Raw genomic sequence first — 16,545 nt, forward strand, 5'->3', positions numbered from 1 at the left:
GGAAGTATGGTGTGATGAAGGATGGTGTGATGAAGGATGGTGTGATGAAGGATGGTGTGATGGAAAGATGGTGTGATGGAAAGATGGTGTGATGGAAAGATGGTGTGATGGAAAGATGGTGTGATGGAAAGATGGTGTGATGGAAGGATGGTGTGATGGAAGGATGGTGTGATGGAAAGATGGTGTGATGAAGGATGCTATCATGAAGGATGGTGTGATGGAAAGATGGTGTGATGGAAAGATGCTATCATGAAGGATGGTGTGATGGAAGGATGGTGTGATGGAAGGATGGTGTGATGATATGATGGAAAGATGGTGTGATGGAAAGATGGTGTGATGGAAAGATGGTGTGATGAAAAGATGGTGTGATGAAGGATGGTGTGATGAAGGATGGTGTGATGGAAAGATGATGTGATGGAAGGATGCTATCATGAAGGATGGTGTGATGGAAGTATGGTATGATGAAGGATGGTGTGATGTAAGTATGGTGTGATGTAAGTATGGTGTGATAATATGATGAAGGATGGTGTGATGGAAAGATGGTGTGATGGAGGATGATGTGTTTGAAGGATGAAGTGATGGTATGATGAACTATGGTATGATGAAGTATGGTATGATGAAGTATGGTATGATGGAGGATGGTGTGATGAAAGGATGGTGTGATGAAGGATGATGTGTTTGAAGGATGAAGTGATGGAGGGATGTTATGATGAAAGATGGTGTGATGAAGACTGGTGTGATGGAAGGATGAAGTGATGGAGGGATGTTATGATGAAAGATGGTGTGATGGAGGATGATGTGTTTGAAGGATGAAGTGATGGTATGATGAAGTATGGTATGATGGAGGATGGTATGATGGAGGATGGTGTCATAGAAGGATGGTGTGATGGAGGATGGTGTCATAGAAGGATGGTGTGATGGAGGATGGTGTCATAGAAGGATGGTGTGATGGAGGATGGTGTCATAGAAGGATGGTGTGATGGAGGATTGGTGTCATAGAAGGATGGTGTGATGGAGGATGGTGTCATAGAAGGATGGTGTGATGGAGGATGGTGTCATAGAAGGATGGTGTGATGGAGGATGGTGTCATAGAAGGATGGTGTGATGGAGGATGGTGTCATAGAAGGATGGTGTGATGGAGGATGGTGTCATAGAAGGATGGTGTGATGGAGGATGGTGTCATAGAAGGATGGTGTGATGGAGGATGGTGTCATAGAAGGATGGTGTGATGGAGGATGGTGTCATAGAAGGATGGTGTGATGGAGGATGGTGTCATAGAAGGATGGTGTGATGGAGGATGGTGTCATAGAAGGATGGTGTGATGGAGGATGGTGTCATAGAAGGATGCTGTGATGGAGGATGGTGTCATAGAAGGATGCTGTGATGGAGGATGGTGTCATAGAAGGATGGTGTGATGGAGGATGGTGTGATGAAGGATGGTGTGATGAAGGATGGTGTCATAGAAGGATGGTGTGATGGAGGATGGTGTCATAGAAGGATGGTGTGATGGAGGATGGTGTCATAGAAGGATGGTGTGATGGAGGATGGTGTCATAGAAGGATGGTGTGATGGAGGATGGTGTCATAGAAGGATGGTGTGATGGAGGATGGTGTCATAGAAGGATGGTGTGATGGAGGATGGTGTCATAGAAGGATGGTGTGATGGAGGATGGTGTCATAGAAGGATGGTGTGATGGAGGATGGTGTCATAGAAGGATGGTGTGATGGAGGATGGTGTCATAGAAGGATGGTGTGATGGAGGATGGTGTCATAGAAGGATGGTGTGATGGAGGATGGTGTCATAGAAGGATGGTGTGATGGAGGATGGTGTCATAGAAGGATGGTGTGATGGAGGATGGTGTCATAGAAGGATGGTGTGATGGAGGATGGTGTCATAGAAGGATGGTGTGATGGAGGATGGTGTCATAGAAGGATGGTGTGATGGAGGATGGTGTCATAGAAGGATGGTGTGATGGAGGATGGTGTCATAGAAGGATGGTGTGATGGAGGATGGTGTCATAGAAGGATGGTGTGATGGAGGATGGTGTCATAGAAGGATGGTGTGATGGAGGATGGTGTCATAGAAGGATGGTGTGATGGAGGGTGGTGTCATAGAAGGATGGTGTGATGGAGGGTGGTGTCATAGAAGGATGGTGTGATGGAGGGTGGTGTCATAGAAGGATGGTGTGATGGAGGATGGTGTCATAGAAGGATGGTGTGATGGAGGATGGTGTCATAGAAGGATGGTGTGATGGAGGATGGTGTCATAGAAGGATGGTGTGATGGAGGATGGTGTCATAGAAGGATGGTGTGATGGAGGATGGTGTCATAGAAGGATGGTGTGATGGAGGATGGTGTCATAGAAGGATGGTGTGATGGAGGATGGTGTCATAGAAGGATGGTGTGATGGAGGATGGTGTCATAGAAGGATGGTGTGATGGAGGATGGTGTCATAGAAGGATGGTGTGATGGAGGATGGTGTCATAGAAGGATGGTGTGATGGAGGATGGTGTCATAGAAGGATGGTGTGATGGAGGATGGTGTCATAGAAGGATGGTGTGATGGAGGATGGTGTCATAGAAGGATGGTGTGATGGAGGATGGTGTCATAGAAGGATGGTGTGATGGAGGATGGTGTCATAGAAGGATGGTGTGATGGAGGATGGTGTCATAGAAGGATGGTGTGATGGAGGATGGTGTCATAGAAGGATGGTGTGATGGAGGCTGGTGTCATAGAAGGATGGTGTGATGGAGGATGGTGTCATAGAAGGATGGTGTGATGGAGGATGGTGTCATAGAAGGATGGTGTGATGGAGGATGGTGTCATAGAAGGATGGTGTGATGGAGGATGGTATGATGGAGGATGGTATGATGGAGGATGGTATGATGGAGGATGGTATGTTGAAGGATGGTGTGATGAAGGATGGTGTCATAGAAGGATGGTATGATGGAGGATGGTATGATGGAGGATGGTATGATGAAGGATGGTGTGATGAAGGATGGTGTGATGAAGGATGGTATGATGGAGGATGGTGTGATGGAGGATGGTATGATGGAGGATGGTATGATGGAGGATGGTATGATGGAGGATGGTATGATGGAGGATGGTGTCATAGAAGGATGGTGTGATGGAGGATGGTGTCATAGAAGGATGGTGTGATGGAGGATGGTGTCATAGAAGGATGGTGTGATGGAGGATGGTGTCATAGAAGGATGGTGTGATGGAGGATGGTGTGATAGAAGGATGGTGTGATGGAGGATGGTGTGATGGAGGATGGTATGATGGAGGATGGTGTGATGGAGGATGGTGTGATGGAGGATGGTGTCATAGAAGGATGGTGTGAATCGGAAAAGTGTCTCTAGATGTCTTTGAAATAGTCCCTTTAGCCGTACATTATTTGGCTTAGGAATTATGTAGTAAGATCAGTGTAGTTGAAATGTGTTTTATTAAATCCTGTATTCCCGTTACTCTAAGTGGCTCAACACTTAAATATGAAATATGTCTAACATCAAACACTCTCATCCTATTGTCTTCAATCCCATTCCCACTTTGATGTGGAATAGACCTTTTTCTGTGAGAAAGAGTCACGACTAATTTCACACACACACACGCACGCACGCACGCACACACACACACACACACAGACAAACATGCACACACATACAGCCGTCTCAGTGAAAACAGAAAGGGGATTTGATTTGGGGGGAAAGTAAAGCATACAACGCTGAATGTTAAAAAGTGTGAAATTGAATGAGTGTGGTGAATCAACAGAAATGGCCGTGGGTGATGCCTGGCCGGACAGACCAATCTGTCGTAACTTTTACTCAGCCTAATCGCATCACACAAACAGACACTAACACAAGCTCTGACACTCACCTTGTGCATAGGGCTATAACATGTGCTATAATGTGTGCTATAATTGCCTCGTCCCTTGCATTCTTACGGCCTGGAAAAGCTGTACCTGTCCAATGGCCTTAGACACAACAGGCACAATGGTCGCTTGGCAACAAAACTCTCTCCTTGCCAGTGGGGAGCTGTGGCATGGAGGGATGTAGAGAGGGAGGGATAGAAAGAAGAGAGGGAGAGGAAGATTAGTGAGAGAGAGGGGGGGTGGAGGGAGAGAGAGGTAAAGATAGAGATGGAGAGAAGAGAGAGTAAAATGAGTGAGGGTGTAGAGGAGAGGAGAGGAGAGGAGAGGAGAGGAGAGGAGGAAGGAGGAGATGGAGAGGAGGAGAGAGGAGGAGAGAGGAGGAGATGGGATAGGAGGTGTGGAGAGAGGGGATAGGACGAGAGGAGATAGGAGGGGATGGAGAGAGGGAAGAGGGGATAGGAGGAGAGAGGGGATAGTAGGAGAGAGGAGGAGATAGGGAGAGAGGAGTGGAGAGAGGGGATTGGAGGAGAGAGGGATAGGGGATAGGAGGAGATATGGGATAGGAGGCGAGAGGGGAGAGGAGGAGAGAGGGGAAAGGAGGGAGAGTGAAAGAAAGTGGGGCATCTTTGATCCTTCAGGAGCTCAGCAGGAAACAAGCATGTCACAGGCAGGGCAGGATTGTGTGTGTGTGTGTGTGTGTGTGTGTGTGTGTGTGTGTGTGTGTGTGTGTGTGTGTGTGTGTGTGTGTGTGTGTGTGTGTGTGTGTTAGCAGATAAAGTATAAGGTGTATCATGGCATGCAGGTGGAGAGGGAGTTCCCACATGATGGAGAAATTGTCAGGGTTTTGGCCAAGACTGTTCGGGTTTTGGTCACTAGATGTCCCCATTGCACCTTTTTTGTACCTTTTTCTTGCTCTAATTATTGTTTGCACCTGTGGGTCGTTCCCTTGTTTGTATTTAAACCCTGTGTGTTCCTCAGTTCCTTGCTCAGTGTTTGTAAGTTAGCACCCAGCCCCAGCCCAAGCCTTGTTTTATACAGATATATCTCTTGTTGGATTTTCCAGAGGTTCTCTGGTTTAGTTCTTGTGTGTTATTTGAGTAGTCTTTTGAGGTTTGTTTTTCCCTGCTGTTTTTTACCACTTTGTGGAGTTTCTTTTGTATTTTGGAGGATTTCCATTTTGTGCCTCTTGGCTTTATTTTTGGACATTGTGGATTTAGTTTCTTTGCCTGAAGATTTTGTTCTTTAATTAAACCACAATCTCTAGTACTGCTGTGTCTGCCTCATCTTCTGGGTTCTGACGATTATTAGTGACTGTTTCTCGCACCGGGTCCTGACAGAAACACTGAGCCATTATAATGAACCCAGAGGCAGCCAGTACCCAGGATTTTTTTCCATGCTGTCCCACCACGAGGGGACTGTCCAACGCCACGAAGCTGCTCTGGTTCAGCAAGAGGCCTTAATGGCTAGACATTCTCAACTTCTGTCAGAGATGCTGACTTCCATAAAGCAGATTTCGGATCGACTTTCCCCGGTAACCGCTTCTGCTCCAGTTCATCCGATTCAAGTGCCCCTGGCAGTTAACCCCCTGGCTGAACCTCGTCTGCCGCCTCCCCAACGGTTCTCAGGGGATCCGAGTGTTTGTAAGGGGTTTTTCACCCAATGTTCTCTCTCCTTTGAGCTGCAACCATCGTCGTTTCCCACCGACCGGTCCAAGATAGCATATATCATCACCCTGCTGTCGGAAAAAGCCCTAGCCTGGGCTACTGCTGTGTGGGATGCCCAAAGTCCCTGCTGTGCCAGCTACTCTACCTTTGCTGAAGAATTCAAGCGAGTGTTTCAAGGTCCTACCAACGGCCCTGACTCAGCCAAACAGCTCCTGACTCTCCGCCAAGGTCGGCGCAGCGTGACGGACTATGCCATCCAGTTCCGCACTGTGGCAGCAGCAAGTGGCTGGAACGACGAGGCGCTCACAGTGTGTTTTTTGAAGGGTCTTTCTGACACCATCCAAGATGAACTGGCCACTCGGGAACCACCGGACAACCTCGAGTCCCTGATCAAGTTGGCTTCACGCATAGACCAGCGTCTGAGAGAGAGAGAGAACTCAACCGTAGACCGCTCACCCTAGCTCCTATCGGTTCCAGCTCCGAGTCTCCACCTTTATCCTCGCTGGCTCCACCAGAACCCATGCAGGTTGGACGCATCTCCCAGGCTGAGAGAGACCGCCGGATGAGGGAGCGATGCTGTCTATATTGCGGCAAACCGGGCCATTTCCGCTCCACGTGTCCCGGGCTCCAGGGAAACGCACTCTCCCGTGCAGGCCTGGGAGGACTGTAACGGGAAACATAACCTCCTCCCATCCATCCAACTCCCGCCTGCTCATTCCAGTTACCCTTTCCTGGGACGACCACGAGTTTTCTCTTCAAGCCTTGGTAGACTCTGGAGCCGCAGGTAACTTCATGGATGGGGTCTGGGCGAAGGAGAATGGCGTTCCTTCTGAACCTCTAAGTGACCCCATAAGGGTTACTACGTTGGATAGAAGACCTTTGGGATCTGGACTTGTCACTCGTGCCACTACCCCCTTGCGACTTTCAGTTTCCCAACACCAGGAAGTGATGAACTTTCATCTGATCTCCTGTTCCGAGTTCCCTCTCGTCCTTGGTTATCCCTGGCTTCACAGCCATAACCCTCACATCGACTGGTCTGTGGGCACTATCAAGCAGTGGGGTCCTACGTGCCAAGCCACTTGTATCTTCCCGAGTTCCCAGAGTTCCCCTTCCGAGTCTCTAGAATCCATCGACCTGTCCCGAGTTCCCGAGTGTTACCATGACCTCAAACTGGTATTTAGCAAACAGAGGGCCACCAAACTACCACCCCATAGACCTTACGATTGCACCATCGACCTGTTTCCGGGGACCTGCCCTCCCAGGGGTCGGATCTTTTCCCTTTCTCCTCCCGAACGAGCTGCTATGGATACCTACATCAAGGACGCTCTGGCAGCAGGCCTCATGCGTCCATCTACCTCGCCGGCGGGAGCAGGGTTTTTCTTTGTGGCCAAGAAAGACGGTGGATTACGACCTTGCATTGACTACCGGGGACTCAATGCCATAACCGTCCGTAACCGCTACCCGCTACCCCTTATGGCCACAGCCTTTGAGCTGCTCCAGGAAGCAGTTGTCTTCACTAAGCTTGACCTGCGGAACGCATACCATCTTGTGCGGATCAAACTCGGGGACGAGTGGAAGACCGCTTTCAATACGCCTACTGGTCACTACGAATACTCGGTGATGCCCTTCGGCCTGACCAACGCCCAGGCTGTGTTCCAAGCGCTCATAAACGATGTGCTTAGGGATATGCTTAACATCTTCGTGTTTGTTTACTTGGATGACATCCTCATCTTTTCGAGCTCCCTTCAAGAACACACTAAGCATGTCAGACAAGTGCTCAAACGCCTCCTAGACAGCCATTTGTACGTTAAGCCGGAAAAGTGTGAATTCCATTCCTCTCGAGTACAATTCCTGGGATTTATAGTGGAACCCGGTCGAGTCCAGATGGACCCCAAGAAGGTAGGGGCGGTAGCGGATTGGCCCACCCCCAAGTCCGTTAAGGAAGTTGAGCGTTTCCTGGGCTTCACCAACTTTTATCGCAAGTTCATCAAGAACTTCAGCTCGGTGGCAGCCCCTCTCTCAGCTGTAACCAAGGGTGGCAACACAAGGTTTCTGTGGGGAAGAGAGGCTGAGACGGCCTTCCAAGGACTCAAGCAGCGCATCCTCTCTGCTCCCATCCTGACACTACCAACGGCGGATGAACCTTTTGTGGTGGAGGTAGACGCATCAGAGGTTGGGGTTGGAGCTGTCCTGTCTCAGAGGGGTGAAGACAAGAAGCTTCATCCTTGCGCCTTCTTCTCTCACCGGCTTACCCCGGCCGAGAGGAATTACGATGTGGGGGATCGTGAACTCCTAGCGGTTAAGATGGCATTGAAGGAATGGAGACACTGGCTCGAGGGGGCATCTCAACCATTTCAAGTGCTTACGGACCACAAAAATCTGGAGTATATCCAGCAGGCGAAGCGGTTGAACTCCAGACAAGCTCGATGGTCTCTTTTCTTCAGCCGATTTCAGTTTATCCTCACCTATAGACCCGGGTCGAAGAATCTCAAACCGGACGCCTTGTCACGAATCTACTCTCCTGCCATTCGAGAAGATACTGACATGACTGTCCTTCCGGCCGCTAAGATCGTGGCTCCGATCTCGTGGCAAATGGAGGATACCGTGAAACAAGCTCAAGCCATCGAACCGGGTCCTGGAGGAGGTCCGGCCAATCGGTTGTTTGTTCCCAAGGCAGCAAGGTCCCAAGTCCTTCTGTGGGGGCACTCCTCTCGCCTCACCTGTCACCCGGGCGTAGGTCGCACCTTGGAGTTCATCCAGCGTAAGTTCTGGTGGCCCACCATAAAGGACGACGTTGCCACTTTCGTCAAGGCCTGTTCCGTGTGCTGCCAGGGCAAATCTTCTCACCTCCGCCCTCAAGGACTCCTTCACCCTTTATCTATTCCCCACCGACCCTGGTCCCATATCTCGTTGGACTTTATTACTGGCCTTCCTCCGTCCCATGGTAATACTACGATCCTAGTCATCATCGACAGGTTTTCTAAGGCGGCCAGGTTTGTTCCCTTGACCAAATTACCTTCTGCCAAGGAAACAGCTGAGTTGGTGATTAACCATGTGTTCCGAGTCTTTGGCATTCCGCAAGATATGGTTTCCGACAGAGGTCCCCAGTTCGCCTCAAGGTTTTGGAAGGCCTTCTGCCAACTCATAGGGGCCACGGCCAGTTTATCTTCAGGGTACCATCCGGAGTCCAATGGCCAAACTGAGAGGATGAATCAGGAGCTGGAAACCACCCTCAGATGTATGGTTTCCAACAACCCGTCCACATGGTCATCCTTCATTGTTTGGGCCGAGTACGCGCACAACACCTTGTGCTCCTCCTCCACTGGTGTATCCCCGCATGAGTGTCAGTTTGGCTATGCTCCTCTATTGTTCCCGGACCAGGAGGCAGAAGTCAGAGTGCCTTCAGCCTCGAGGTTCATCAGACGCTGTCGGCTTACGTGGAAGAAGGCACGTCTTAATCTTCTGCGTTCCTCTCAGCAGTACCAACGACAAGCCAACAGACGTCGCCGTCCCGGTCCTACCCTGTACCCCGGCCAGAGAGTATGGCTCTCAACAAAGAACTTACCACTACGGGTGGAGTCTCGCAAGCTGTCCCAGAGATTCATCGGTCCTTTTAAGATTGCCAGGAGAGTCAATCCCGTTACTTTTCGCCTGCACTTACCCAGATCCTTTAAGATCAATCCGACATTTCACATTTCTTTATTAAAACCTGTTGTTTTTTCTCCCCTTATCCCGGCAGGCAGACCTCCCCCTCCGCCCCGTGTCATCGGTGGCCAGTCGGCTTATACCGTCCACCGGATACTGGATTCCCGCCGGGTGCAGCGGTCCTGGCAGTATCTGGTGGACTGGGAAGGCTACGGTCCCGAGGAGCGCTCCTGGGTTCCTGCCAAGGACATACTGGACCCTGACCTCATTCGTCAGTTCAGGACCCTCCACCCTGAGAAGGCTGGTAGGAACGTCAGGAGCCGTTCCTAGGAGGGGGATTCTGTCAGGGTTTTGGCCAAGACTGTTCGGGTTTTGGTCACTAGATGTCCCCATTGCACCTTTTTTGTACCTTTTGTTTTTTCTTGCTCTAATTATTGTTTGCACCTGTGGGTCGTTCCCTTGTTTGTATTTAAACCCTGTGTGTTCCTCAGTTCCTTGCTCAGTGTTTGTAAGTTAGCACCCAGCCCCAGCCCAAGCCTTGTTTTATACAGATATTTCTCTTGTTGGATTTTCCAGAGGTTCTCTGGTTTAGTTCTTGTGTATTATTTGAGTAGTCTTTTGAGGTTTGTTTTTCCCTGCTGTTTTTTACCACTTTGTGGAGTTTCTTTTGTATTTTGGAGGATTTCCATTTTGTGCCTCTTGGCTTTATTTTTGGACATTGTGGATTTAGTTTCTTTGCCTGAAGATTTTGTTCTTTAATTAAACCACCATCTCTAGTACTGCTGTGTCTGCCTCATCTTCTGGGTTCTGACGATTATTAGTGACTGTTTCTCGCACCGGGTCCTGACAGAAATAGTGATGCCAGAACAGTCTTGGTAGTTACAGTATATCAGTATTAACTGTAAGGGTTATGGATCTTCTATAGCCAATCCTAATGTTTAATGTTTTATGATTTCTTAGGTGTTGTTTTTAGTTATCCTGTTTTTATTCTTCACGGAAGACTTTTATAACTTCCATCATATCAACACAGTAATTATAAACTGGGTGGTTCGAGCCCTGAATGCTGATTGGCTAAAAGCCGTGGTATATCATCAGACTATATACCACAGGTATGACAAAAACATTATTTTTACTGTTCTAATTACGTTGATACCCAGTTTATAAAAGCAATAAGGCACCTCTGGGGTTTGTGGTATGTTGCCAATATGCCAAAGGCTGTTCTTAGGCACGACACAACACAGAGTTATTGCTTAATTATACAGCAGCAATTATGTGAGTGAAGTTTTGGGTTGTTTAGGTAGAAAAGCATCGTTAGACAATGACTTAATTGGAGCTGGAACCCAGCTGAGAGTTCTGTCTCTTCTATTTACAGTCATTATATGAAAACAACAGCTGCTGTACTTTGTTATATCATACATCTGATGAAGGACCGGACAGGGATCAGTATGTGTGTTTTATTGTGAAGACATTTTAACATACTGTATCTGTCTGTGTGTGTTGTGTAGGATGGATTTGTTCATGTCTTTGTACTTTAAACATGTTTCTCTCTCTTTCTCTCTCTTTCTGTCTCTCTATGTATATCGCTCTCTCCTTCTCTCTCTCACAGGATGGATACTCTCAGTATCACTTTGTTGGTTCTGCCTCTACGATAGAGAGAGACAGACAGAGACCCTATTCCTCCTCTCGCACCCCTTCTGTGTCCCCCGTACGAACCTCACCCAACAACCGCTCAGGTCAGTGCGTGTGTGTGTGCGTGTGTGCGTGCGAGAGAGAGAGAGAGAGCTGTCCCTTCTTGTCACCCTGATAAACTCTTCCCTCTAACTTCGTATCCCCTTAACCAGGCCAATGAGCCAGAGAGCTCATTGGGGGGGGGGGGGGGGGGGGGGGTGTGTGTGTGTGTGTGTGTGTGTGTGTGTGTGTGTGTGTGTGTGTGTGTGTGTGTGTGTGTGTGTGTGTGTGTGTGTGTGTGTGTGTGTGTGTGTGTGTGTGTGTGTTCAAAAGCTTTTCCAGGTCATTGGTAAGCCATCACTTTTTCGTACCACTCCACTAAGAACTGAGATGGTGTAGCTGGTATTATAATGCTGTAAGTGAGTGTGTGGTATAGTAGAGGGTAGGGGTGAAGTTAGACATGATGACCTAAGTTGGAAGAGGATAGGAAAAGATGAGAAGATGAGTCGAACTTTGAATATTGACGTTGAAAAGCAGGAGCTTTGAGGAATATAGAGACCCTGCTCTCTCCTCTATCCCTCATCTTCCCCCTCTCCACACCTCTACTTTCATTCCCTTTCTCCCTCTCTCTCTCTCTCTCTCTCTCTCTAATCCTGCATTCCATCATTCGCTCCTTCTTCTGTTCTCTAGTACATGCTGTTCTGTATCTACTAGAACCATGTTCCTCTGAGACTGATCAAAGCAGATTGAGAGTGGGAGGAAGGGAAGGAGGGGGGGGAGAGGAGGGGCAGTCAGAGAGAGAGATTTTGTTTTATTGAACGTTTATTTTAACAGGGAGTCAACACTGAGACCGAGGGTCTCATTTCCAGGCGAGCGCTGGTACACAATACACATTGAGATACAATTAAAACTACACATGCATAAATACATTAAAATACACACAAATATGCAAAAACACCATCATAAAGAATAGTTCAATTTCTCAGCTACTAGGTCCTCAAACAACACTCAACTGCCTGAGAGGCTCCAGAGCATCACATTTTAATGAGCTCTGCAAATTGCAATCTTAAAAACTAAAGGCGGATTTACCTAATTTGGTGGATCCCCGAGGAACCTCAAGAGTTAACCAACCCTGTGAACATGTTTTGTAAATCATGTTTTAATACTTCAACAATGAAGTTAGGTAAGTCGGAAAGCTTGTGTCGTAGAGCTTTGTAAACAATGAGGGAGTAAGGAAGTGACCTATGGGACTTTAATAAGGACCAGCCAACCTTGTGATACAGGATGCAGTGATGCGTATTAATACTGTCACCAGTGATAAAGCAAAGGGCGCTATTGTAGACAGCATCCAAAGGTTTAACCTCTACGGGATAGGTGTCCCGATTAGAATGACATTGTAAGTAAAAAGAACATTTCCCAGGACATAGACATGTCTTATATGGGCAGAAAGCTTAAATTCTTGTTAATCTAACTGCACTGTCCAATTTACAGTAGCTATTACAGTGATAAAATACCATGCTATTGTTTGAGGAGAATGCACAACAACAAAAAACTTTTATCACGGCAACTGGTTTGATACATTCACCTCTGAAGGTAAATAATGTACTTACATTCAGTAATCTGGCTCTGATTTGTCATTCTGAGTGTCCCAGAGATAAAATATAGCATAGTTTTGTTCGATAAAATCCATTTTTATATTAAAATGTAGGAACTGGGTTCTAAAGCTTGAACCCCTGCTGAATCCATTGGCTGTGTGCTTATGGGGTGTTTGTCAAAATGATATCCAAAAAAGTCAATTTTTCAGGGTGTCCTAAGTTGGGGCGGGTTGGTTGAGTTAAATTGAGATCAGTACAAATGTCTTTCAGTCTTTGATACTGGCATCAACCATTCCAGGTTAAGATCACCAAATATATGAATAATTCAGAATTAGAATAGTTAGACAGAAAATCAGACAATTTGCTAAGAGCAATTGGGAGAACATGAATCAGTCCAAGGCCACAGCTCTGGGATTTCAGATCAGATGGAGTCTCTAACACAAACATGCTATGATCAGTAGGTAACCCTCTATATGAAATAGACATGGAGTTGGCTTAAAATGCTATACAGTGCCTTCGGAAAGTATTCAGACGTCTTAACCTTTTCCAGATTTTTTTTACGTTACAGCCTTATGGTAAAATGGATTAAATAAATAAAAAATCCTCAGCAATCTACAAACAATACCCCATAACGACAAAGCGAAAATAGTTTTATTTTAATTTTAGCAAATGTATTAAAACTAACAAATAGAAATACCTTATTTACTGTACTTAAGTATTCAGACCTTGTGCTATGAGACTCGAAATTGAGCTCAGGTGCATCCTGTTTCCATTGATCATCCTTAAGATGTTTCTATAACTTGGAGTCACCTGTGGTAAATGTAATTGATTGGACATGATTTGGAAAGGCACACACCTGTCTATATAAGGTCCCACAGTTGACATTGCATCTCAAAAACCAAGCCATGAGGTCAAAGGAATTGTCAGTGGAGCTCCGAGACAGGATTGTGTTGAGGCACAGATCTGGGGAAGGGTACCAAAACATTTCTGCATCATTGAAGGTCCCCAAGAACACAGTGGCCTTCATCATTCTTAAATTAAAATAGTTTGGAACCACCAACACTCTTCCTAGAGCTGGCCACCTGGCCAAACTGAGCAATCGGGGGAGAAGGGCATTGGTCAGGGAGTTGACCAAGAACCCGATGGTCACCTTGAGTTCCTCTGTGGAGATGGGAGAAATTTCCAGAAGGACAACCATCTCTGCAGCACTTCACCAATCAGGCCTTTATGGTAGAGTGGCCAGACGGAAGCCACTCCTCAGTAAAAGGCACATGACAGCCTGCTTGGAGTTTGCCAAAAGGCCCCTAAAGACTCTCAGACCATGAGAAACAAGATTCTCTGATCTGATGAAACCAAGATTGAACTCCTTGGCCTGAATGCCAAGCGTCACGTCAAGAGGAAACCTGGCACCATCCCTACGGTGATGCATGGTGGTGGTAGCATCATGCTGTGGGGGATGTTTTTCAGCAGCAGGGACTGGGAGATTAGTCAGCATCGAGGCAAAGAATAACGGAGCAAAGTACAGCGAGATCCTTGATGAAAAACTGCTCCAGAACGCACAGGACCTCAGACTGGGGCGAAGGTTCACCTTCCAACAGGACAACAACCAGAGCCTGGACTTGAACCCAATCAATCATCTCTGGAGAGACCTGAAAATAGCTGTGCAGCGACGCTCCCCATCCAACCTGACAGAGCTTGAGAGGATCTGCAGAGAACAATGGGAGAAACTTCCCAATACAGGTGTGCCAAGCTTGTAGCGTCATACCCAAGAAGACTCGATGCTGTAACCCCTGCCAAAGGTGCTTCAATAAAGTACTGAGTAAATGGTCTGAATACTTATGTAAATGTGATAGTTGCATTTTGTATTTGTAATACATGTGCACTTTTTTTTGGTTTGTCATTATTTAGTATTGTGTGTAGATTGATGATGAATTTTAGAATAAGGCTGTAACGTAACAAAATGTTGAAAAAGTCAATGGGTCTGAATATTTTCAGAAGGCACTGTAGATACAAGATTGCTTTAAAACTGTGCCATTTGGTCTATGCCTCATATGAGTATGTGGATTAACACAAGACTCAATACAAGGTTATCTGTTTGGGCCAAGGACTGGTATCCCATCACTTTTTAAATCCCTTTTCAATGTTAGCACTCGGTATCCAAGCTCCTGTCCTGTTTGGGTGCAGACTGTCCCTTTTTAGGAACTGCGGTCACTCACAAAACTGAAAATCTAACGCTTTTTCAGAGCAGAGTCCTGATTTCATCCAGACAAGGGCCTCCGTTGGCTCAGTGGTCCAAAGTCGCGGAAGTACGATGGTAAGGCAGCTTCAGACGGATGGATATGGGTTAAGGGACTGATGTTGTCGCCCTTTTGTTTGATGTTGGCAATCACTTGCCTGGCATCGGAGTCTCTATGACCAGAGCGGGCTCCTAGGGCCACACAGTCCACTTCCAGCGGTTCAAAGCTGTTTGCCAGGTGGAGCGGATCCCTTGTTGAGAGAAATGTTCAGGGCTGAGATCTGAGGAGAGAGAGAGATGGCGGTTGTTCATGTTTGAGAGAGAGAGAGAGAGAGAGAGAGAGAGAGAGAGAGAGAGAGAGAGAGAGAGAGAGAGAGAGAGAGAGAGAGAGAGAGAGAGAGAGAGAGAGAGAGAGAGAGAGAGAGAGAGAGAGAGAGAGAGAGAGAGAGAGAGAGAGAGAGAGAGAGAGAGAGAGAGAGAGAGAGAGAGAGAGAGAGAGAGAGAGATTCTCTGGTGGATTTGGTCTAGCAGTGAATGCTTCAAAAGAAAAGGTCTGCAAAACATTTAACTCAATAAAATAATATTGTCAAAAATAAATATTCCTATCCAAATCTGGTGCAAAATATTCAATAGTGTAATTAGACCAATTGCACTATATGGAAGCGAGGTCTGGGGTCCAACCTTTAATTCCGATTATATGCATTGGGAGACAAAATATCCAAAAGAAAGTACCAAATAATGCATGCAAAGCGGAACTCGGAAGATTCCTTTGAATTTTAAATATAAAGAAAACGATACTAAAATGTTGGCACCATTTGAAATTAAGCCCCCAAACATCCTTACAATTCAAAGCACTGGAAACCCAAGAGCTGAACCCTGAAAAGAGTCCCTTATGTCAGCTGTTAAAATCACTAAACAACCCTATTATCAAAACACACAGGAAAATCAATCAAATTGTTACAGAAACTAAATCGTCCTATTAGACTAATTGGGAAAATGAAACAAAAACACAGAATGAACTAAATTGCTATTTGACCCTCAACAGAGAATACTAATTGGCAGAATATCTCTAGTCTCTCAGCGATACAAAACAGAAACTGATCCTGACCCAATAAAGGCTCAGCGACCACCAATTAATAGGGTATAGAAAAAGTGAGAGGGATGGCTAACCCAACATGGCTAACCCAAGAGGAGTGTCTATGTGGTCACTGCACCACAGGGGAGGTAGAAACAGAGATGTACATTTTTCTCTACTGTGAGAAATACTCCCAAATAAGCTAATATCTTTTGAAGAAAATATCTAAATCAATTCCCAACCTCTGGGCATTTACCAATGACATAAAGCTGTGAGTTATTCTGGTTGAGGGAGAAAACGCAAATATGACTGCCAGATATGTATAGGATTGCCCTAGCCTGAGGGACATCCCATTACCATTAGTTCCCTGAAGTATGTACATTGTATATAACTTACAAGTACTACATAGTGTAACCATCATTCATGTACATTATGTTGATTATTTACTATCCATTATTTTTTATTTATTCGTATAGTTATTGAATTAAATTTATCTACCTAAGTTTCCGCAACTGTATACAGGATTCTATTATTATTATTATTATTATTATTACTACTGAAATAAACTGGATTCCATTATCCACATTGGATTGGGCTCTATTGACTGAAATGCTTAAGCACTGCACCAACGAAAACAGGTCACAACTCCTGCAGCTCTGTTGCACGCTGGGTACGTACATAGTCAATGGTAGGCTTCGATTGGACTGCTATGGTAGGTACACCTATAGCTCTCAGAGCGTTCACAGTCAGCCCACTGAAACCTGGGACTGTGATCAGATCACAGCAAAATCA

General features: G+C 46.3%; 1 protein-coding gene across 1 annotated transcript in view; it reads left to right on the forward strand.

Moving 5' to 3' along the window:
• Window positions 1–16,545, forward strand: part of LOC139531541 (catenin delta-2-like) — a 571,014-nt gene that overhangs the window by 537,415 nt on the left and 17,054 nt on the right. Inside the window, exon 22 of the mRNA XM_071328059.1 lies at window positions 10,786–10,912. Within this exon, the coding sequence (XP_071184160.1) occupies window positions 10,786–10,912 (127 nt within the window). The remainder of the gene's footprint in view (window positions 1–10,785; window positions 10,913–16,545) is intronic.

This window comes from Salvelinus alpinus, chromosome 10 (genome assembly GCF_045679555.1).
Source record: "Salvelinus alpinus chromosome 10, SLU_Salpinus.1, whole genome shotgun sequence".
NCBI classification, from domain to species: Eukaryota; Metazoa; Chordata; class Actinopteri; order Salmoniformes; family Salmonidae; genus Salvelinus; species Salvelinus alpinus.